This window comes from Branchiostoma floridae, chromosome 1, assembly GCF_000003815.2.
Source record: "Branchiostoma floridae strain S238N-H82 chromosome 1, Bfl_VNyyK, whole genome shotgun sequence".
NCBI classification, from domain to species: Eukaryota; Metazoa; Chordata; class Leptocardii; order Amphioxiformes; family Branchiostomatidae; genus Branchiostoma; species Branchiostoma floridae.
In genome coordinates this window covers 29,715,118-29,740,963 of record NC_049979.1, presented here as the reverse complement: position 1 = coordinate 29,740,963, position 25,846 = coordinate 29,715,118, and the positions used below count along the sequence as shown (strand labels likewise).

Genomic DNA, 25,846 nt, shown 5'->3' with positions numbered 1-25,846 from the left:
TGATTTGTCGTAGGCCAATCAGCGACCGGATTGCAAGTTTCGAACAAACACATGGTACGGCGTGGCGTGCACAAAGATCTGTTTATCTTTGCGTGACGGTAATGGTTTTTTTTTCATATGCTAGGTCGGTATACGTTGATGCCGTGGTTACCTATACCCACAGAACCGACAACTGTTAAATTTGGAACCTAAATAAAGACGGCTGGACACTGAAAGTACTGTGAAACGTTATACTGTACCGGTACTGTTATCTTGCCTTTCCGAGCTTTCGACAACAAAAAGCCATGTGTCCGATGGGCTGACAGTTGGTTAGAAGCCACGCCCCTAATAACCGAATTCTGTGGCTGAGTTGTCAGGGGTGATATCGTTAGGCTTTGCCGCGATTGTCAACCTTGAGTGTGAGGGTGATATTCTATTACGTTTACATTACATAATGTTACAGTTACATCATTGTTTCACTCATTTTGTAATATTATGATTTATGCTACAAACAACATCTAAGTTACTTTTGTTGGTTTTGTTGAACTTTGTATCTTTGATCTTGTACTAAGTTGTAGGTTACTTTGATTTTGCATCAAATGGCCATCTGTATAATTTTGTTAATATCTTTTGTATCTCTGATCTAGATTTTGTATCTTTAAACTTAACCAGTCAACGTAGTTTATCTGCACCAGGTGGAAATACTGTATAATACATCTAAGTTACTTTTGTTGGTTTTGTTGAACTTTGTATCTTTGATCTTGTACTAAGTTGTAGGTTACTTTGATTTTGCATCAAATGGCCATCTGTGTAATTTTGTTAATATCTTTTGTATCTCTGATCTAGATTTTGTATCTTTAAACTTAACCAGTCAACGTAGCTTATCTGCACCAGGTGGAAATACTGTATAATATGTAGTTAGACCTGACTTAATGACGCATCTTATTGGTTGGAGCTATTTCACCTCTGCCCTATCACAGCCCTTCTCTTCCAAGTTCTGACATTTTCAGGACTGTACCACCTGGGTGGTCACTGGGGGTGGGGTCAGGACCTTTGTATGGACCAGTTAACCTCTCACAAATAGTCCATAAATTATTTCCTAACTAACTTTATCCCATAAAGTAAAGGAATAGAGAAGTCATTTGTTTTCAAACTTCTGTGCTAACAGCAGAAATCACACTGTAAATTAATTTATCTTTGCTGAGACATGTGTAATTTTGCTGTCAAAGGAAAAGGGGGTTTTGTTATACATGTAAGTTTGAGGTTAATAAAAAGCCCTTGAAACAATTCTACAGTATAGTCACTGGACTGATGTATTGATAGGAACTTGGAACCACATACTGTAAATGCAGAAATTATTGAGGCGGTTCTATGTTCGCGGTTTTCATGTTGCAAATTTACCACAAACTTAAAAACACCACGTACAGTACAGTCCTTTATCCGCTATCGCGAAATTAAATCCCCACAAACTTAAATGCATTTACAGTACTTCTTGTGTCATGAATCTGTATCAGGATATTGTGAAAACTTTGAAAATACACCACCAAGAACATTTACATCGGAAAATTGTATCAAATATGAATGCTGTATTGTTAAGTTTCCGTGTTTGGGCATCATGCAATGAGCACTAAATCCCTTTAGTAAGTCAGCAAGAAACAAAGGAAAGACATATGGGCTGATGGTGCCAATATGATCCATATTAACCTTCTCCTGCTAAGGGTCAACAGATGCACACAAACTTGTATTGGCTGCAGCTGAACTCAGCAGGTGGATGGTTAAGGGACCTTCCCTTTCCCTAGTCACAGACATAATAGATTTGGCACTCCCACTACTCAGTGGCCTCTTGTTACCTTTCTGTTGAGAAGAGTTTAGTTACTTAAAGGGAAAAAAGACGTTTTTTTCTTCTTTTCTAAAGGTATTATTATGCCTCCTAACTTTTTGGCAACACCTCTAGTTCTAGTTCCTAATCCGCAAACTTCCCACAGGAATATCGCGCGGATGGGGGAGGCGCAGCGGTTGGACTACGTACATGTATGCGATGACAGCAACCTGTTCTTGAAAGTGTCCAGTGAGGGGCTTTCGACGATGTGGGCTGAGAGGTTGTTCCATTCAGGAATTGTCCTGGCGTAGTAGGTATACTTTGCTGTATCACAACTGCATCGTAGGGTTCGGTATTTGTGAGAGTGGTTGGCTCTGGTGCTCATGTGTGCTGGGATGAGGCGAATAGGCGGGATAGCCACAAGGCTGTTGGTAATCTTGTACATCATTACAAGTCGTGCGACCTGACGTCGCGACTGGAGTGACGGCCATTTCAGGTCCTGTAGGAGGGCAGTAACACTGACATCAGACCTGCGGTGGTTACTCGTCACGAACCGTGCCGCTCTTCTGTTGACCATTTCAAGTGCGTCGATGTCCTTTCTCAGGTAAGGATCCCAGACGACTGCCCCATACTCGACGGTGGAGCGGACTAGGCTGAAGTATGCAGTCTCGCGGACTTGTCGAGGACAGTAGCGGAGATTTCGACTGAGAAAGTGAAGTGTATGGTTGGCCCGTTTCACTGTTGTGTTGACATGAGATGACCATTTCAGGTCATTACTGAAAGTGACACCGAGATACTTGGCTTTCTCTGTCTGTTGGAGTAACTCGTCACACATCTCATACATCCAAGTGAGAGGGTTCTTGTTACGCGTGATGGACATCGTGTTACACTTCTTAGGGTTGAATTTCATGCCCCAAGTAGTTGCCCAATCCTGTAATGCGATGAGATCTCTCTGCAGGATTACTTGGTCTTCCTGCCCGTGGATCTCTCGATACACAAGACAGTCGTCGGCAAAGAGCCTAGCAGTAGTTCCAGGTGTCAGGCAAGATGGTAAGTCATTTATGAATACCAGGAACAAAATCGGACCGAGGACCGTGCCTTGAGGAACTCCAGAGAGGACACGCGTTGACGGGGAACACTCGCCATCTGCTACCACCCACATGGATCTGTCCTGGAGGAAAGAGCTGATCCATCGCAGGATGGGACCCTTAATGCCGTAGTGAGCGAGTTTACTGAGGAGCCTCTCGTGCGGTACCGTGTCGAAAGCACGACTAAAATCCAAGATACCCATGTCCACTTGCACCTTCTTGTCGTAAGCTGACGCGAGATCGTCGACGGTGAGAAGCAGTTGGGTTTCGCAAGAGTGGGCTTTGCGAAATCCATGTTGGAAGTCTGTGAGGAGATGGTGTTTCTCTAGGTGGTTCAGGATGTGCTTACATAAGACATGTTCCATGAGCTTGGATATTACACAGGTTAGCGAAACTGGCCTGTAGTTGCCCGGATCATGTACTCCGCCTTTTTTGAAGACAGGAGTTACCATGGCCTTAGTCCAGTCTTCTGGGACACTCCCATGTTGTAGTGACTGGTTGAAGAGGGCTGCAAGCAAAGGGGCTAGCTCGCCAGCTAGTTCCTTGAGTACGCGATTCGGGATCCCGTCTGGTCCGGACGCTTTGTGCGGTTTTACGGCATTAAGGAGTTTACGAACTCCAGCTGGGTGCACAGTAAGGTCAGAAATGGGTGGGTGTGAAGGACCCATCCAAGGAACATAGTTCAATACCTCTGACACAAACACAGACTTAAACTCCTGCAACAAGATGAAAGCTTTGTCCTTAGCATCTGAGAACAGTTTTCCTTGGTGCTTGAGGGGTGGAACACCAATGAAGTCCTGGCGTTGGGCTTTAATGTACTTCCAGAAGGGTTTCTGGCTCCCTTCATCTAGTCCTTCCTTGATGGAGTTGTTAATGTACTGGGATCTGGCGCGTTTGAGATCACGGGCAGTCTCCTTTTTCACTTGACGAAAGCGCTCAAGGTGTTTTGGGTTCTTTGACTTCTTAGCTTTTTTGTACATACGGTGTTTTCTTCTGGTCTTACGTTTCAGTTCGCCGTTCATCCAAGGGAGATGCTGACGTTTTGACGTAGTCTTGGACGGTACATGTGAGGAAATAAGGTCGTGAATTTTATTCTTCAAGGCTGACCAATTCTCTTCGACGGTGTGCTGGTTGATGTTGGTAGTAAGTTCACGGGCAAAAGCACCGAAGAGCTCCCTAATGTTGTCCCAGTTGGCCTTGGAGAAGATGTAGATCTTTCGCGGTGCCTTCTTTGTGTATGCTGGGATGATGTCACAATCTGCCACAATGACGTCATGGTCATAAGCTATGCCAGGAAGAGTTGACATTGTTTTCACCAGGCTGGGCTTAGATGTAACAAATAAATCCAACAGACGACCAAACCTGGTTGGCTCGCGCTGCATCTGAGAAACACGGTTGTTGTTAAAGATGGATATGAGACGTTCTCCTGGCACACGCTCTCTAGAGTTCTTTGGAATAGATTCTGTTTCCCAGTCCACGTCTCCCAGGTTAAAGTCCCCGCCGAGAATAATGGTACTCCCCGGATTGTTCTTAGTGAGATTTCTGATGTGTTTGATGGATTTCTCCAGTTCATCAAGCTGCTCACTGTGTTTGCCACTAGGTGTCCTGTAGTAGCTACCTAGGTAGAGTGACTTCTTATTTCTGAGAGACACTTTAGTCCATGAAATTTCCGCTTTGATCTCACTGGGCTGCTCGACTTCCACTGCTGGAAGTTGAGGACTTTGGGGTAATTAGGGCCTGCTGTCAGGTACTGTAAATGCAGAAACTTTCGCGGTGGTTAAATGTTAACGTTTTTCGCGGTGGCTGCTTCACCACAAACTTAAAACCACCGCGAATATATTTCCATGGCAGTAAGAGACTACAGTGCATGGTGCTACCGCGAAAAGTCCCCGTTCCCGCTACCGCGAAATTAAATCCCTGCGAACTTAAATGCATTTACAGTATTCTTCTTTTATATTACTAGTACATTACGTCGTGTGTTACTGTTTACCTGAAGGTTGTGAGGTGGCTGGCGACCACTCCCCCGCTTGTGGCCCTTTCTCTCGTTCCCGTTCTCGCGCCCGCTCCTGTTCCATCAGCTCTCGTGCCCGGTTGATCTGTGCCGCCATCTGCTGCTCACGCATTTGCTGTTCTCGTTGTTGTCTGCAGGGGGGGAGAAAAAGTAAACAACGTTATCTCGTGACGTTAACAATGCAATATGCAAATTATACCTTTCACTGTGTGGACTTTGAAAGTTTGATAAAACCATCACGGTGGTTTAATGAACGCAATGCAAGATTAATGAGGAAAGGATGCATATAACAGAAATTGAGAAAAGCTGAAGTTCAGATGTAATCAAGAACAGACACAAACACTGAAAAAGTGCTGGTATAGTTGTACGAACCCTGGTACAGAGAATATGTATATTGTACATCACAGATCCAGCATTACACACTTACCTATTCAAGCAACATCCCCTCAACAGTGCGGCATGTGTTCTCTATTTTCCTATTTGATCTATCATAAAACATCATGATTCTCTACCTCCAAGCAAGTACAGAATGGAAAGCTGGAAGAGTATGATTATGCAATGTTTTCCACACAAACCACTTGTCTATAAAGGAACAGACTTAAGGAAGACCATAGCAGCATGTCCAGGACCAAAGCCACCAAAAAAAAAAACAGAAGTCCTGCTGCAATACCAAGGTCAGTCACCAGGAGGCCCAAAATCAACTTAAACCATCAGGTCCACAACACCTGCCCACACTCAAAATACTTTAAAGCACAAATGCAAAGACCAACCAATCTGAGACTAACACACAAATGCCAATTAATTTTTACAAAGAAAATACTCTGTGAAAGGTATTATTATAATAAGAGTTGGCAAACTCTTCTATGCCATCATTTAAGAACCAGGCCCTTCTCTCACCTACATTGTACACAATTAGAATATTCAAGCTGTAAACACGGATCGCCTCTGTTGTCAAAGTTACCTGTATCGTTAATACTGTTGTATATTGTATACTATTGTATAATGTATTTTGTATTGTTACTAGCTATAGCCTGGGTACCATCCTATTTCTACCGGGGCTCCTTACACTCACTTCCCTAAAAAAATTTTTAGGGGTAGCGAGTGTGAGGAGCCCCGGTAGAATACGGATGATACTCAGGCTATATTGTTACCAGGGCTAGCCCTTGATAATATCCTCCGGCTAGTTGGGTAGCCCTGGCTGTATTTCTTATACTATACAGCTGAATAAATCAAATCAAATCAAAGTGAATAGAGAGGGAGTACTACTATGATCTTCAAGCAATAAATGATCTTAGAAACGAGACAACAGATTGAGATTTCCCAGGTTAGTTGTACACTGTATATAGACAGAGCCTCTATTCTCTTCTAGGAACAATAAAGAAACAATCAGAAGTTTCACCTGTTCTTCAGGATAGTAGAAATCATGTCCTCAACTTCCTGGATGGCATCCTGGATTTCATCCGATTGGATAAGCACCTCTGCATTCATTTTACCTTCCAGGTGGTCGTTCTCAAGAAAAAAGAAATCCACCAAAGTCCTCAACTTGCAAAACTAAGGCCTGTACACAAGGCAGGCAAAGGAAATCTTCCACTTCCAGTGGCAAAAAAGAGGTTTTCAAACGCAGCAACTGTTTTCATTTAGTGACCAGTAACATAACACTATATGTAGGAGAACACGTGCCAGGGTATCCAACACCTGCTGACTTTGTTGTACAAGACCACACTCAAGTAGACAAGACCAAAGACAGATGTGCATAACTCTATACAAGGTCCTCCTTGAGAAGATGTTTCTCCAGATGTTCCGAGCACATGATTCTTTACCCCATCTCCCAATAGTTTATGCCAGTGGTTGTCTTCTGCTTTCTCCAGTAGGACCCAGTGGTTATTGTTGTTTCCACTAGAGGGTGGTCAGGTGGGAGGGGGGTAGAGGTTATGTCAGCAGCATCTCACCAGGGGTCAGGAAGGTCGTGGGAATCCCGGCCCCTGGTCCCCCTAGTCATGATAAAGAGCAGGAAACCTTTGGAAGACTTTGTGCTTAATCTCCAAGCAGATCCTATGGTAGCATAAGATAGTATCAAAACCTGGCAGAGGAGTGTAGCCGGCCTAGGAGTGCGTTAGGCTACCGGGTGCTTTACATAATTATAAAGGAGGGTCTAAGACAAGACTAGATCATACAGGCCACATGCACCTTTGAAAATGTCTCCGTCTTTGTAGCATCGCCAAAAAAATTCAACAACTGTAACACAAAAAATAACAGCAACACCAAAGCTTTTTCTAGGGAACAACATTTTCTTTAAAAAGGTGCAAATCCTGTCTCCCCCCATACAGAGCCTCTTCCATCAGCCCTAGTGGAGTGTGACAAGTTGGAGAAAGGTACCAATCCTCTCAGGCCCCATCCTGGGCTTCCATCCTGTAACCTTGGGGAAGCCTGGCCTTCTGGCTTATTGGATGTGGGTCAAGTGACAAGTCAAAAGAAGGCAGGATCTTCCTAATACTGGGATGCATTAGAGATCTATACTACTGTGTAGAAAACTGTAACAGTTGGAATTTGGGCATAGGATATAAAGTCAGAATCAACAACAGGCCTTCCTAAGAAAAGGGTTGTAAGAAATCTAGGACTGAAGCAGAATGTGGCAAACTAGAGACAACCAACAATTGGAAGCTTTGAAGGAGAATGTTCTACCATGTTTGTGAGTGTGAAATAATCTGTTAAACAAATGATCACAGAACAGATCCCCAAAAGAAGAATAAAACTGCCCCTACAGTTCCATTGCCAGCTGCTAGGGGGCCAACCTACACCACATCTTCCTTACATCAAAAGTTACCTGCTACAAAAGTAATGGCCATAGCATATCCAGGACAAGATACAAAAATTGGATGTTCCACTGCAATACCTTAGAAAGCTGCTAGGGGGCCCATCATCAAACTTAACCTTCATTCAAAGGGCACAACATTGATGGCTTGTCGCAGGATTCAAATGCAGGACCTATGGGTTCTGGGCCAAACACCCCAACCATTACACCAACACCAACATTCAATTAAGGCTAATGATTTTACATATAGTTTGCAAAATAGAAATTCGAATATTTGGTCAGTGGGTAGGGGTCTGGGAAACGAAGGTCAAGTTCTCAATGGGCCTCCTAGCGGGTTTGTGTGGTACTGCGGTAGAAGTTCCGATTTTTATCTTCAGTCAATGCTGAAAGTCAACATGCTATACAGATAAGCTTGTGCTAGTTGCTGTAGCAAGTATCGCCTTACTAACTGCTAACCAGAGTTTTTGCTACCACAATTTTGATCATAATCTAATGGTTGAACTTGGCTCAACTGCGAGTTCCTCAAGGATGTCTACAGCAAATTTTGAAATCAGCATAAAGTCTAATTTTAGCATCTGATCGACTTATCTACAGACTTGGTGGAAAGGCATGATTTTTTTTTAGTTCCTGCCATTTTGATAAACTCAGGAAATGACTGTTCAAGTTCAGAAATACCCAGACTTCCTGGTTTCCCCCTGTTAAACACTGCTGAAGTGAGAAGTGTCAGGGTGACGTACCAGTTAGCAACTCAGCGTCTGACCAACAAGGCATTAAACCACTGAAAACCCTTTCTTGGTGGGCTTCTATGTGAAATATGGGCAGAGTAGTAGTGGCAAAGATTCTATACCCATTAAATGAGTTGTAAAAAAATGACCTTTCTTCATTCTGGGGTTTTCCACACCCCTATTACATAGTGGTATCATCGTCACCTGGCTGTTTGGAGCCTTAAGGACCAATCCAAGGTCTCCAAAAGGGGGGGGGGGGGGTGCAGACAGTATAAAATTCGTTGGAAATGCGTTTAATAACAGTAACAGATCAGGCTAGCATTTGAGGGTATTAACTAACTTTTTTTTTAAGGTTTTCATCCTTAAGATAATGAGACCTAATTTTTCATTTACTTCCCCATCTGATTGCATCCATTACTATGGTTCTTCTGACGATTCGACAGATGAGCAGGCAGACAGGCATTTACCTGTTTTGCCTGACCTGCACATGACTTTTTATGGTGAAGGAGGGGTGTGCAATTCCTTCTCCACCCTCTCCTCTACTGAAGCACTAAGTCTCACAGGGACAGAACTGTATGACACGTGTGAGACGGCTTCAGCAGATGCAGCTTTGTTATTCGGAGTATCCGTCTCCTAGGAGGACTTCCGACCAAGGATGTAAGGAGTTCTTCCTACCCCTGACTCGTGTGCATTACTATACATACTGGGACACACCAGGTGGACTTGGTAAGGTGTCGACAATGCTATACACCTGTCAGGGCTGCAACACTTCAACAATACCATCCACATTCCTCCGCATTACACACAACCCTGCCCTGACAGCATAGCTTATCTCCTCACAGTTATCAGCAGAGAAAAATGTTTCACACTGACAGGACTTGAAGACCGCTGAGAAGTCATTTGCAAGACCCTTGCATACATCTCTGACTCATTTGACGATTTTCAATGTCAAAGTTGGTACCTGTACTGTGACTGCAACAAGAGGAAGAACATTGAATTCCAAAGGAACCTTAGTTATGAAACTAAAGTTTATCAAACCAACACCAGAACATCCGTGAATAGTTTCATCAGGTTGGTACGTCACTGCATAAAGAGACTGAAGGCGACAGACGGTCACCGAAACGTCGGTGAGAATAAAGCACTGGTTGTGTAAAAAGAGTCTCTTATTCAACACTAGAATAGTTGAGACTTCCTCCAAATTTACCTACTTATTTTTATAACAATGCCTATTAATAGAAAGAGTTGGGGTTGTATGATAGCTATTTTTAGAGTGAAACGTTAAACAAGGCAAACTACTTAAGCCTTGATGAAGCTAAAATAAGAAACAATCCCAGGTACCCATTATGAGGGCACCACCTGACCCAAATCAAATTCCTTTCACTTCCTCCTTGTAATCGTGGTCTTGTAGAATTCCTTACCGAAGAATCATGTCTTCTTGTTGTCACACAAATCCTGAAGATTCCCTCACATGTTATTTGCACAGATGTACTGTAACCTACTTTTACACAATTTTCTTGGACTTTTTTGTGTTGAATCCTAAGTGATTTGAATATAACACACATATTGAGACTGATTGAGTCTTTTGATTAGTGTCAGTCACAGAAACTTCTATGAGGCACATTCTGGTAAAGATTGTACTCCTCAGTCCTTTAAGTTTAACAGACGTGGACATATATGCACAGTCTGTCTATCAACACATGCAGTACAAAATACTCCGACCTGACACCTTTAACCTCAGTGCCAAATGGACCCCATCCAGGAGAGGCGCATGTTTGATGTAAATAGAGAAACTGTGTGGCGACTGCTGAAGCGTGGATGAGACTTTGATGCTGTGGTCTTCATCCAATATTGAAAGTACCAAACAGCCCGAACGTAGTAGTACCACCGCTCCATTTACAGCCCAGTTGGAAACCATTCTCCAGACATATAGAGTACCAGACAGAAACCAAGGAAGCAAGCTGACTTCAACAGTCTTGAATCACTGCCAGACAAAGAGGCATGTCTAGGGCTTGTTTCCTGGTGTATATAAAGTAGAGTCCCTCTTACTGCATCAACTTTCTTTCCCAAAGTGGTTCCTGAAAAGAGAAACAAGTTAAGGCATTCAGAGCTCCTTGCCGGCTCACCTGAGAGCGTATATAGACGTGATCTTGGTCTCGCCATTCTTGCCGTCCCCTTTGTTTTCCCAGAAGGCTCGGAGGTTGTTCATCTCGGGATCAGACAATAACTACGGCCGTCATGAATACTAGGGGTGGAAGTAGCGGAGCGTCTGCAACACACACAGCACGGCTGCCGGATCACATGTGATGGTGGTGGCTTACGCAGGGTGGAGGAAGTGGTCATGATTGTGGAATTTCCTTGTTTTACTGTTACGTGAACTGTTGGAGCACAGGAATTAGACGGAGCACAGGACAGGCATGCCTCTGTTTACAGAGTCAGGTATCTGTGGGGCAAGGCATCCTGGGACGCAGGCCTCACATTTTGGCAGGTTTGGCGCTGTGTGTACGGACGTAGACATCTGTGTTCTGACAACCTTCGTCTCCGCCACCCTTGTCAACACTGCCTGTTGGCCTTGCCATGTCTGTCCATATAGTTTCTGTATCCACTGGTAGTCATGCAGACAAGCACAAGTAACTACCAAGCCTCAACTGTCTTACATAACAAAGTTCTGACAAGAATGTTTTCGTGACCGCTTTGATTTTATTGCCCTGAACAAACGACTGGTTTCTTACGTTGTTAAGCAACATACAGCAGATGGTCATCGAAACATTGGCTCCTGAAAAAGTTTGTTATCCAGTCATTCTCAAACCTGATGAAACTACTGACAGATGAAGCTGTTTTTTATGACGCTGCTACCAGGCACTTAAAGATTATCAGGCTACTAGTAGGCTACTGGTATTTGTCAATTTTGTTTTTCCAGACAAGCTTTTCTGGAAATGTGCCTCACTTTTGAGAATCCACATCAATTTGCTGACATTTTCTGGCAAATTTCCCACCATTCTACGCAAGTGTTGCAAACGGGTCGAAAATTACATAGAATTTCTTAGAAAGGTAAAACAACAAGTTCAGAGACGTTTTGGAACAGAGAAGGAATTCCAAGGCCACATCTACGTGCACACGACATCACACATAGCTGACTACATGCCATTTACATGGGGCTGTAAGAGCACAGTTCTGGGTTTTAACCTGTTACTTGTTTGATTTCCCCTGACATTGCTAATGACCCCTGTGACGCCATGGCAGAGGTGTGATCCCCTGCTCTTTACTCTCAAACATCTGCGGAATGCGCTTCCGTACAACCCTTCCAAACACCAGGTCGCCACAGCACACCGCCCGATCTTCCCTCCTAAATAAGCAGAAGAAGCTCGGCCGCTCTTCAACCCACTGACGTCTGTTCCCGGTAATTCTAACATTGGCCACGACTTCCTTCCCATTTCTGCAAAAACCACCACACTCTGACTACCGCAAATGCCCAAGTCGCTCGACTATTGGTTCATGTAATAATTGAATTACAGGAATGTAGAACAACTTCCAAACCAAGTACACGCATTGAAACCGAAATTTGGACAACACGGAGACTACAAAAAAAAAACACCAATAGTAAAACATATATTACCCATTACAGAAATGACAAAGCTTCACATTTTTCAGAACTTTGTCCCCCTAATCATGAAAGCATACTTCCTGTGCTGAACAAATCCTAATCATCTACAATTCTCTACAATTGTAACTCCTCATATCAAAGCAGAGAAGGATTGCAGATCTAAAATGCTGTGAAATAACAAAGTTATAACAGTCACAACATTATGGCTGCTTTGCAACAAACTTGCCTTCTTTAAAATGAGGAAAAACCGGGCAAAGACTTATTGAAAAGCTACAATTTTGTGCAATTAGGAAGAAAGCATGGTAAAACGTTTATACCAAAAATGCCAGAAATAGATAGAAGTGACACTAGCAAGCTTGAGACAAAAGTCACACCAAGTGGTTCATGTTACTAACTAGAAATAAGAGCTATTGAGTAGGATATTATGCGACACATTGCTTCTGTAAGGCTTGTACAAATGTGTAACAAACACATACAGTGTATGAAAAGGAACATGGGCCAGCTGTCCTATTTTCCTTCTCTTCTCTCAGAAACCAGTCACAAATCTAGAGGAAAAACAAATCCTCTTGACAAGTGGCAAACCATACTTCCTCCTAGTGTAAACAATCTAAGTTCATCAGAACACCTACATTTTGTACATTGAGAAGAAGACACACATTTTAACCAGTCTCTCGTCAATTAGAAGGTGGACTCACCACACCATGATGGGATGGAGGACACCTGACAGTAGAGATGGACAGATGTTACCTGACTCACCACACCATGATGGGATGGAGGTCACCTGACAGTAGAGATGGACAGATGTTACCTGACTCACCACACCTGACCTGACAGTAGAGATGGACAGATGTTACCTGACTCACCACACCTAACCTGACAGTAGAGATGGACAGATGTTACCTGACTCACCACACCATGATGGGATGGAGAACAGTAGAGATGGACAGATGTTACCTGACTCACCACACCTGACCTGACAGTAGAGATGGACAGATGTTACCTGACTCACCACACCATGGTGGGATGGAGAACAGTAGAGATGGACAGATGTTACCTGACTCACCACACCATGATGGGATGGAGGACACCTGACAGTAGAGATGGACAGATGTTACCTGACTCACCACACCATGATGGGATGGAGGACACCACACAGAAGAGTTAGAGAAGAGAGAGCTTACGGGTACGGACTGATCGCCTGATCATCTTGTCCCCACCTGATCCTCTCCTCCTCCTCGATGGATGGTCCATTGACATTTTGGTACTGTCCCTGTAGCTGCTGGTTCTGGTACACCTGGTACTGCTGGGCTGAGGGTGCTGGGTTAGCGCCGGGCGTCTGGTTTGGGGGGCGGGGACCTGGGAAGGGGGAGAAACAAACAGATACTAGAAATGCAACATTTTTGCAAAAATGCAGAATGTTTTCCCTCTAGCCTTATGTCAATACTACACCTTCAGACTCTCCCCAAAGTAGTGAGTGCGAGTGAAAAAAGAATTGGGACTATGAATGGTGATCGAGTTTTACAGTCAATTGTACAGACTCTGAGGCAATGGATAGCGTTGTAGGACTTTAAAACTCCAGTGGGAGTAGAAAACTCCACAAAACAGATTTCTTTGTAGCAAAATGGACCATTGTTTTGAGTATCATCCATTCACAAGTTTTCACATACTGAATCAGGTTCAGGACCTGAACCGGACCTGGAGCTAATCCTCTGGACCTGAACCGGACTTGGAACTGCATTTTCTGTACCGGTACCCACCCCTATAGAGAAATGTTCAGTTATAGAGGGTCCACCTTTAAACCTTCAGTCACCAAGTACTTATTATTAAACCAGAGGTATATTTTGAGGCATAACATTAAAATCTAAATATCATTGAATCCGGGCTCGAAATACTGGGTGCATGTGCACCAAGGTGCACCCAAAATTGGAGCTGTGCATCCAATTATTTTCTGTGGGTGCACCCAAATATTTATGCAAAGATGTCAAAGTATAAGAATACATCATATTCTTGACATCTAAGTGTGAGAAAGATGATAAAAATGTCTGTCGTGGTACTTGCTTAAGAATTTAGTAGCTTGTAACTAAGTTTTATTATCAGGTTATTACCTAAATTTAAGTGGTGCACCCAAAAAATTTTCGATGCACCCAATTTTTTTTAGCTGGGTGCACCAGTGCACCTAATCCCAAAATGAATTTCGAGCCCTCTTGAATGAAACTTTAAGTTTCTGTGTTATCATTCTTAAAGCTGTGTAGATCTTGACTTCAGCACATCATATTAAACAGTCTATATCCTATTAACATCAAAAGAAAAGAAGCATGTGAAACATCTCTATAAAAGGATGACCTTGTTTACACAAGGGCTGACAGTGTCCTCTAAATAGAACCTGCATGCTTTTCTAACACCTCCCCCTTCCCTGGAATATAATTGTTTACTCAACGTCATTTTGAGAACAGCCCTTCATAATAAATTAACTGTCCTATGCAATATATCTCCTACATGCTCTCAGCGATTCCTAACTCTATGGTTTAAAAGACAACTTAAGTTTAGTATCAGTCAAATGTTTGTGTTGTTGATCATTTCAGAGATGGTACAGTTACTGTAAATGCAGAAATGTTCACAGTGGTTCTTCATGGTTTTTGCAGAAATTTTTGTTCTGTCTTCTCCAGGGCTATAGCCAGCGTCCGTTTTTTCGTCAATGTACGGAAATTTGCTGCGTGTGACGGAAAAATTTTAAAACCAATCCGTCAACTTTGACGGACAAATATCTGATAAAAGCTCCTTGGTGGAAGCTACAGGCTGCTTGGGGACGCCGTCCACGGCCGTAGAAGCCACACACTGTTTGTTTTGCTATTGTTATGATTGTTGACAATGTGTTTCGGTTTCCTTTTGCATACGATAATCTCATTAAAACCCGTTTTTCAAGGTCTCAGTTCAGTCTCTCTAACTCCTGGAATAGTGTTTTTGCGACAATGGGAATTGGCTGACGGAAAAAAATGTCGAGCTGGCTAGAGCCCTGGTCTTCTCCCCATTTAGTACCGCCTTGGATAAGTGCTGCATGTACATACTGTACAGTACAGTTATGCTGTGTCCAAGACAGCTGCTACAGTGAAGATGGAAAACTAAAAAGTATAAAGCACAAATCAAATAGCACTACTAGGTTAGTGTCAGTTGATCACAGAAAGTGACTGTTCTGTCCATCTGTAGTGCCCTTACCCAGTTGCTAGTAGTAAATGGCTTCCAACTGGCTGACAGGGATTTCCGTCACTGTACAGTATATATATGTGACATGTGCATTCATTTTACAGTATTGTCAGCGCAGCTATCATGCTTCTATCTATGACACATATAGACAAAAGGCTAACGTATCTCTAGATAATAAATTCACCGGTATGATGTCCCGGAATAGTAACCTTTCCCACTTGAGCTTTTGATAGTACTAATCCCTAGGATAAATCAACTGTCATGTTGGTTAGACCTGCCACACCAAATGAGCTATCCTTGAATGGTGCACGATTATATTGCAAACGTTTTTTTCAATGTTTTAAAAGTAAAATGAGTCAACAACAACAACTAATTGCCAGTGTACATTGCTCACATTATAATATTAGTACATCTTTTTAAATGATGGAAGCACATTATGCTTAATTTAGGAACACAATCCCAAATATTTTAATGACACTCTCAGAGGTAACGCTAACAAACATACTACATGTATTAGCGTGTTTTCAATCCTTGCTCCTTTCATCTACCTTCCAATGATATCACCTCTCTAACTAAATATGCCCTGATAGCTCTACCCAACGGGACAGTAAACCTTAACATGGTCCAGTCATCTGGTCAGACCATCAACTGGGATGACCCAGACATGTACCTCCCCATACATGACACCCTAGCACCAATAAACACGTCTCTGACCCCGATGTGGCTCTTCAAAGAGCAGGAATCTATACGCTCCCTTTTCACCAGGGAGTAGTCAAAACAAATTCTTCTTCAACAAAAAGGAACTGTCTTGTATGAGGAGTTCTCAAGCAATTTCGAAGTAAAATGCTGCCTTTGTACAAATATTTCTAAGACACGTGGACCTCAGTAAGCTTTCGCAACTCAGTAATCTCACCATAGATATCATAGACATGTGTAAGAAGATTAGATATAAATGGTGATACCCATAACAGTCAATGGTCGTTAGAAGGGAGAATTCCCCAGCCATGTTACACTTCATCCCTTGTCAGTGCACAGACACCACCAATAAGTACGGAGGCCCCTATCTACAAAAAAAGACGGTAACATGATCCGATAAATCACCAAGAGGACAGGTGGATGCGGTATAATCTTACTTGCAGGGGCCAGAACTATGGTGGCAGTGGATCGCATCCTTGTCCCTTCTGCAGTCACTGGCATTGTTCCCTTACTACTCACGACTTCTGGCACCATCTAGGAGGAACACTTAAGTGTCTGTCCACATAATTGATACCGGCTACGTAACAGGATATTCAAATAGGGACGGCACACTCGCATCTGGGTGGCATGCGGCTACGACTAGCCTCCTCGCACAAAGAGAAAATAGAAGGAATAGTTGCCTTAGCAGGCATGTAGACAGGAAAATAAAGTCACAAGTACCAGAGATAGTGAGCGAGCTTTGCTGTATGACTTGGCATGGAGAGAAAGTCTGGTGACTCAGGGGGATCATGAACTAGACAATGAGTCTTGCTACACTGAATAGTTGTTTGTGCCGTCACATGTTCAAACTGATGAGAAGAAATTCTTTCACATGACTTTCCCAAAGATAAACAATTTAAGTCACTGCTTCCAAGTTTCAATTGTGCCTTCTCCCTCTGTTTCTTCCTTCCATTCTTTCCTTTTTCTCTTCTTTCCTTTTCAATTGTGCCTTTTCTCCCTTCCTTCCTTCCAATTCTTTCCTTCCTTTCTTTCTTTTCCTTCCTTCTTGTCCATTTTGTTTTTTTCTTTCTTTCTTTCTTTCTTTCTTTATTCGCACATAACATGGCTTAAAAACAAATGTAAATACAGAAATGAAGTACATGTGGGGGTGGGCAGAAGCCTATGTGGCTTTTCTTGGGCCTCCCTCAGAACTAAGTCACAGAAATAATAATTATACATAATTAAAGTGAACGAAAAATGCACATAAGTTGAAATCAGTATGAGAAGTATACTTATGGAATAGAAGTTATATTACAAATGATCAAATGAAATAATAAATACAAAACAAAACATTCTATCTTAATTCTTATTTCTTTTACTCATTCCTTCATTCCATCCATCTACTTTTACTGACCCTTTGAGTCTGACAAGCTTTGAATAGCAGTACACTGCAGGGTTGTAGCCAGCCTGAAATCATTTTCCGTCCCCTTGATTTTGAATCATATCAAGCACCCAACGCACAACATTCCTAGGTGTCGGGGCATGTTCCCTGGAAAATTTTGAAATCTAGACCCTCTGAAACCCTATTTCCTGAATTTTAAGGTGTTAATTTTGCTGGTAGACTTAGGCACGATCTACACACTGTTTTTCCCGATATCGGCGAGCCGACAACCTCTCACCGACAGCTTTTTTTCAGCGTCTAGATGGAACTGCAATATCGCCATAAAAATATCGGCAGAATTTCTCCCGAAAGGTCCGGAGCATTCGCCCGATAGCTTAGAAGGGGTCCCCAACAGCTTCCGCGCGCGTGTAGATGTGTCCTGACTTCGGGAGGGCTCATTAGCATACAACGCGGGCTCATTAGGCTATATAGCTGTTTATGACTGCAAGCGCCACGGGTGTCCCGCGGCCAACGTTCCAGATCCCTCCCGACATCTCCACAGATATCAGCAAAAACTGTGTATAGATTGGGCCTAAGCTGTTCAACAGCATCTGATTTGGTGAAAAATTACACAAGGGAGACAGTTTTATTATATCTTTATATCAATTTTTGTCCATCGCAGAGGACGGAATGGGCAAAATTTTTACCTTCCCCAGCTGCAAAATTCCGTCAAAGGACGGAAGGACTGGTGCTGGCTACAACCCTGGGACACTGTTTTTATACTACACAGGGATGTAATTTAGGTAAAATGTACATTTCAGAATATAAGAGAAGTCGATCATCCTACTCTAAACTTAAGGACAGCTGGTGAAATAATCATTATGGTAAGGCCATGTTACGAGTGCTTGATTATCGATGTTGGTCCCCTCTTTCAAACCACTATTACGTAACCACCCTAACAAAAAGGCCAAACCTCTGTCCATCCTTGACAACTGTGTAATATCATTCAGAGACTGTAACTTTATCAGCACTACCCCTAACCCCAAGACCAACATTCAACAAGTCCATGTACAGTGACTTCCCATATTTGACCTTGACCTTGTTCAAGGTCATGTCAACTGCCTGTATCAGATATCTAAGCCTGGATTTAAATTGTCTCCACCTCAGATTAGGATGAAATGTACTTAAGTTGAGCCCTCCACCGAACATGGCCTTACTTTAAAGCTCCAAACTCTAGCCATACACAATGTTGTCTCCTGCAGTTCATCTGCTGTCTGCTAGGAGAGAATCCAACCAGTTGTCAGCATCACTACAACCAAACTTGTCAAGTTGAACTGTTGGTGTTATATAGGACAATTCCCTTCACATTTTTAATAAAGAGAAGTGGGCGAAGACTTCCAACAAAGCCTTGACCCGCACACCTCAGGTTGTCCTTTTATTCCTTCTCTTTCATCTTAAATGTTTCTGGGTTGTGCCCGTAAAGTAATGATCGTAATGATTTGAATTTTGACATTCACGTAAGGCTTTACACTTTATAATCATGCCCCACAACTTGAGTTGTGGTCCACATTTCTTGGCGAGGCTTATTATTGATTATCTCTCATGCATGTACTGACAGATACACCCCCCATACCTAACATACTTCCTCTTGACTGCCATGTCCTGCGTAAATACACAGCCCTGCCCTGAAGAAATGTCCAGGTTGGACAGTCTCAGCCGTGCAGATGCCAAGAATGGCCTAGAACATCCTCAAGTCAAATATATGAAGCTAAAACTATAGATGTTGGAATACATTCAAAAAAGTGTTTGTGTTACAATGTTCGTACTCAGCCTGTTGTTTCTGAAATGTTTCATCCCTTAGGCTTCATTTTCTATATGATTCCATCTCCCTTAAAATACCATTAACTGAATCATAACCTGGTGAGAAAATGTCTCATAAGCCAACATCTTTATTTGTCTTTCTCATCAATTAGTATCGTTGGTCAATTTGAAAGACTCTGTGTATAGAATAACTCGTTTTCTAAGGCAAAATATATTTGTTATTTGTACATCCGTAGTCATCTACCTCAGGGAAAAAATTAAGTCTTTTGGCAGAAAGCAAAGAAAAACTAGAAAGGCAACATTTTTGAGAAAATGCAAGATATTTCCTTCCCAGTAATACAGGTATGAAACAAAAATAATCATGTTTAAATTCTGAGTTTAACTTTACGACTGAAGACCTAAAATGGTAAATTTTTCATATATCCACACTTGCCTTTTTGTCTAACAGTAACAGTAAATCTAATACATTGTCAAAGAAATTTGGCATAAAAACAGAAAATGGATAGTAGACTCAACAGTGGCAAGCTGCTGAATATAACCAATACTAGGTCTGAGCCTATGGAACATGTCACAATGTCATCCAAAACACTGGGACCAAGCTCTGGTCACAGTTAAGTCTTGTTTTCCTCACCACCTACCTACTGAGTTTTATGGCATGTTTTATACAATGAATCCCCTCTTTTGATTTGTTACTAATGTTCTGAATATAAGACATTGTTTTTAGACTGAAATTATATGGATGTGGCTCCCAATGGCAATACAAACAGGACTGGTTATCTTTTTTCAGGACTTAACTTCTTTTTTTTAAATGAAAGGAAAAAGGACAGGCAAATCCGAGAAGCAACAAATACAATTGGTGTGGTCTAATGTTCATCCCTCGTAAGTTCCCCGCCTTGGCCCAAACAGGAAGGGAAAAACATGTATTACCATAAATGTATGTAACTTCTGGCGCTACTAGCTCCATGGATACAGAGTGACTGAACATTGGGGCTCAGAGCTAAACCTCAGACTTTGGCTGGACTTAGAAGTCACCCAAACATGCTTTTAGGCCTGCGATCCCACAATTCTCAGTGGAAACATTTTCCTTGCGCTGTCGATCGAGCCATTTCCTGGAAAGCTTTGGTACGAAACCTTTAATCTTTTTTTTTCATGTCGACAACTAAAGAGACCTTCTGTAGACAGAAGTTCATCAAAGACAGACCATTTTAAAGAAAAAATCAAAAACACAATCCGTCCACAACTCGTATAGGTGATGATATAATGTATCAACAAAGTTTACACACAAAATAAAATTATAATATAACTATAAAATTGGCAACATATAGTATAATTTTTGTACCAAAATACATCCCAATTGACAGTTAACTGTTAAGGGCAGAGGCATATGTAATTTCCTGAAACAAAACAATTTTATGACAAAGTCAAGCAAATTTTGTAAAATTTCATTACAAGAAACGAAAAGGTAAAATCAGTACCTGATGGTATCTGCAGAACCAGAACGTTTCCTTTGCTGTGGACAATGTCACTTTTTCGAGATCAAGTTCAAGTTACAGATATTCTCAACATGAAGGAAAGACTCCCATCACCCCTTACCTGATCCCTGTTGACTCAATGCCTCTAGTGCTGACAGCATGGCCTGGGCGAAGACGTCCGCGTCCTCTTTGCTTCCGAAGTTGAGCCCGTAGACCTGGCGTGCGTCGCGCCATTGGTGGAAGGTGGGCGTGGCCTGGTTGTACTTGAGTCCCTTCAGTATTGCACAGTTTATCACAACCTGGACGTACAAGATCATAGTAATGGTTAAAAAAACTTAATAAAACAAAAAATGCATAAACTTACCGTTACAGCCTAGCTACAGTCAAAACTACCCAAGCGACCACTCACGGATAAGGCAGGTAGGAAAAAACTTTGTGTTTTCTGTTTTCTTACATGTGCCTACATTTTTGTACCCTGCCGACCCTAGTATTTTTCAGGACTGAAAATACAGAAAATGCATTTTTTCCTAGGCCTAAGATATGGTCTATGTTATGTGGACAGGTTGTCACTACAGGAATGAATTTCAATACATGTGCCAATGGAAAAGAAATAAGGTGGCTGCATTGGCCAGGTGGTCCTTATGTACAAGTTTGAGAGTCTGTAGTCTGTATATGTATTGCATATAAAGGTTGTCCAATATTTTTTTTGAGGCTGTAGGCACAGTGCGTTGTAATCCATCGTGTCTAGAATACCGTATTCAAAGGCAGAGCCTATCCCTATCTTTCCACCACCCTTTACCCAAAGTCTGGTACATGTGCCCATTTTTACACATGAGCAAAGTGAGGAAAATAGTGAAAAGTGCCTTTCCCAAGGTCACAACATCAGTGGCATGTCAGGGATTCAACCCAGGACCTCTGGGTTTAGTGCTAAACACCCAAACAGTTACGCCAACACAGCACAACTCTAGGTAAGATTAACAAAGATCAATGGCGATCTATACCACTGTGACAATGGGATATGAAGGTAGACTGTGAGAGGCAGGATCTATTGTCTTATCAGTCTACGCAGGAGGTTTTTTTAGCGCTATAATCAATAATCATGAATCTCACCATGATGTCATAATACCGTCATATACAATGTAGGTCACCTCCTGATTGATGTCAAATGTACAGGTTTATCATTTCATATTATCATGTTTTACATATTTTGTATCACTTAACTGTATGTATAGTTTTAAGTATTGTGACTATTGTCATTGTAAATTTGTGTGAATTTTGTTTGTTACTTCTTGTATTTGATGCTTGTCAACAGCTTGCATCTGTTTTGTTTTTTTTCTCCGTGGGTACATGTACATTGAAAAAGTCCAGTACGCTATATATTTCCTCCGGTGAAATAAACGATAAATTGTTATTGTACATGTAACCGCCAGTTCGGTATGTAACAATTGAACGAGGCCTTCAAGCAACAGCTCCTAACCTTTCTGGTCACAGACTTTGACATAAATGACTTATCAATCAATATAGTGGTGATAAAAAAAACCTACATGGCCTACAGGTATGCCATATCTTTTAAAGCATACAGAGGGTCATTTCATTTCCTTCACCCAGAATATTGAAAAGAAAACAGGAACAGTAAATATTAGATAAGACTGCAACATATTACTTCTACAAAGATGCTATATCTTTTCTCCAAATATGAAATGGAGGGGATTACTGTAAATGCAGAAATGTTTGCGGCCACTTATCCACTACAGCAAACATTTTACCAATGATCATAGTTTTTGACTACAGCCTATGGCACTACCACAAAGTTAAAACCACCATGAACACTCCGTTTTCCCGCTATCGCAAAAGTAAATCCCAGCAAACTTAAATCCATTTACAGTACTCAACTGTCTCTCCCATAACATAATAGAAAAAGTCACTAGTCTCAAAAAATAACTGGATTTACAGTATCTTAGATTCTTACTAGGTAGGGGTGGGTATCGTACAGAACCGTTTTTTTTCTTGTTGGACCGATTCAAAAATTAACAAATTATACCGGCAGGCGTTCACGTATTTTCGGGCAAAAAACAAGAGAGTTGGTAGTCATTTTACCAAGTTTCCGCAGTCAAACTTAGTCTAAAACAGAGGCAGATTGTGTTGTTAACATGACGATAGGATTTTAAAATGCCAATGGACAGTAGCCAGAACCACACATTTCTTTTGCTAGGCCTAAGAAACATTTAGGTTATCTAACATTGATGTCAATGGTGCCCACTACATGGTGACTAAGTATGAAAGTATGGCTGACTCACACCATTGTCAGTCAGTGCTTTATGACTTTATCTCTGACCTTTATCATATTAGGTTCAAACTGTTCCATGAACATTAGACTTTGAGTTTGGCATTTATTTATTTATTTGACATTTTTGCCTGACATGGCAAAGTGACTATCATGCTTTAGAGCAGAGCAGACATCAGTTATATTCTTTAATAGATTGATTGTTTATGTTTAGTGTTTATTTGTACATAACGAAAACAATTACAAACTGTGAGAAGAAACACGCCGTAGAAACCAGAAACCTAAATGGTTTATCAGGGTTTTTCCCTTAGCTAAAGTTGGTGATGATTTCAGCTTAGGCAATACTTTATCATTTTATAACATGACTCACTGCCTGCAGAGTGAAACGTGTACGAAATGATACTTTTACGAGTCAAAAGTACTAGTAGGCCATTCTGAGGCCCCGGGATGCCATAGTGTGCAAGTTAAGTATGGTGTACATGGCTCGAAATACTGGGTGCAGGTGCACCCAAAATTGGAGCTGTGCACCCAATTTTTTTCAGTGGGTGCACAGGGTGCACCTAAATATTTTCTTAGGTTATGTATGGAAGGATATCAAGTATACTAGTATATATCATATTCTTGACATCTAAGTGTTAGAAAGATAATAAAAATGTCTGTCATGTTACTTGTGTAAGAATTTGATAGCTTGTAACTGAGTTTTGTTATTAGGTTTTCTTGACATTCTACTTAACTTTAAGTGGTGCACCCAAAAATTTTTTGGTGCACCCAACTTTTTAAGCTGGGTGCACCAGTGCACCTAATCCCAAAAATGAATTTCAAGCCCTGGTGTAGGTATAGTCTAGTGTAGGGGTGGGGTACGATGTACCAGTACCAAGCCATTTTTTTTCTTGTAGGACCTGTTCGGAAAAAAAACGGACCTGAAAAGAATCAGGGGACCGGATTTCGAACCGAGTAGAAAATGACCAGATCATACCAACTGGGATTTACACGTTTGGGTGCTTACAGGTACAAGAAAATAACAAGAGCAAAGTAGAGTATTTTATAGTCATTTCTACCAAGTTTCTAAAGTCAAACTTACAGACGTTACATGACTTTACTATCTTCATGTAAATAATGCTAAGTTTGACTGTAGAAACTTTGTAGAAATGACTATAAACCCTACTCTACTTCATTCTATCTTGTTATTTACCAAACGTATGAATGACTGCCGATATCTGTTCAATGTTAATCGGTCCATGATCCGGCCCGTGATTTTTTCAGGTCTGTTTCTTTCAGACCGCTCCAACAAGAAAAAATGATTTTGTTGTTTGCTACCCCTTGTGGAAAAGCAGGGCTCGAAATTCATTTTTGGGATTAGGTGCACTGGTGCACCCAGCTTAAAATATTGGGTGCACCAAAAAAATTTTTGGGTGCACCACTTAAATTGAAGTAGAATGTCAGAAAAACTTAATAACAAAAGTTAGTTACATGCTATCAAATTCTTAAAGAAGCAAAATGACAGACATTTTTATTATGTTTCTAACACTTAGATGTCAAGAATATGATGTATACTAGACTAGGTATACCTTGATATCTTTACATACATAAACCCAAGAAAATATTTGGGTGCACCCTGTGCACCCACAGAAAATAATTGGGTGCACAGCTCCAATTTTGGGTGCACCTGCACCCAGTATTTCGAGCCCTGAAAAGGGTAGGACCGACTCACCTGATGGTCGTTCTGCTTGCGTCCCACGACTCTGTATGTGCTGTTAACCTGATGATGATAGATGTGAACCCGGGAGATCCCCGACGAGCCGCCCGCGGGTATCCACTTCTTGTTGGCATCATCGTAGATCATCACCGAGGCACGTGATTGTGCTATAGACACCTCACTGGAGGGAATACAGAACAACAACATCAGTCTATGTGATATACATGTACCGAGGCACGTGATTGTGCTATAGACACCTCACTGGACGGGAATACAGAACAACATCAGTCTATGTGATAGACATGTAGAGGCAGGTCAACACAACTGGACATTTCATCTTGAATATTTTGAAAATCCACTTCTTGTTGACATCATCGTAGATCCTCACCGAGGCATGTGATTGTGCTATAGACACCTCACTGGAGGGGAATACATTCTAACAAAATCAGTGTGATAAAGAAAGAGGGCACACAACTTGATGTTTCGACATTTCTCATTCAGCAACTTCTTGGTCTGGAAGAAATGACATAATCAGGACAAATTCATACAACATATAGGTCAGAGAATATTTACCTTTTACCTCCCAAACTGAATTCGTGTAAAGCTCCTTTCGAAAGGACACTACATCGGTAGCATGGCAAGGGTTTCAAACCCAACACCTGTGGGTCCTGGCCCCTAAGCCAATACAACAAAACGTCTACTAATCTTTGTTCAAGTCTGCCATTATTGCTTGATGTGCCTCATATTATATCCATCATGTGTTTATCACATAAAATCAACAAAAATGAATCTATTTGAAGATTTGCCAGGAGAAAAAGAAGATGAAGAGTAAGAGAAGAAACACCATGCCAAGCCAACATCTCCTATACAATCTATATCTACAGTGTGGATTGACATATAAATACCTGCCATTAATTAAATAACTGATCTATCTGTGACCACCTGGGACCTTTTTATCATCTTCCATCCTCCTACATAATGTAGGGTGAAAAATGAGTGATGACAAATTAATGCAGCATTCAATGCACTTGCTCCAGCTAGATTCCTCCAAAAAAGTCCAAGATTTTCTTTCTGTAAAACGGCTGAAGTTACCAATTCTACCCGGGGCCAAGCAGTGGCCCTATCCATTGATTTTTGATATGAGTAGTCATACGTTCCATGCCAAGGTACTTTTTTTTTTTCAAGACACACAATTTGATCTAAATTTCTAACAATAGGGCTCAAGCCGATGCCAGTGTGCGCACTGTATACTGCAAAATGCAGAAACGATTGTGGTAACTT

General features: G+C 41.6%; 1 protein-coding gene across 15 annotated transcripts in view; it reads right to left on the bottom strand.

Moving 5' to 3' along the window:
• LOC118414090 (protein enabled homolog) overlaps positions 1–25,846 on the bottom strand; it is a 66,165-nt gene that overhangs the window by 14,829 nt on the left and 25,490 nt on the right. For 14 of the 15 annotated variants that reach the window (XM_035817986.1, XM_035817896.1, XM_035817862.1 and 11 more), the window contains exons 2-5: positions 24,581–24,746; positions 20,707–20,884; positions 13,217–13,391; positions 4,877–5,028 (exon numbers count right to left, since the gene is read on the bottom strand). In XM_035817986.1, coding sequence (XP_035673879.1) covers positions 4,877–5,028; positions 13,217–13,391; positions 20,707–20,884; positions 24,581–24,746 — 671 coding nt within the window. The remainder of the gene's footprint in view (positions 1–4,876; positions 5,029–13,216; positions 13,392–20,706; positions 20,885–24,580; positions 24,747–25,846) is intronic. The other variant, XM_035817952.1, reaches the window with a different exon arrangement.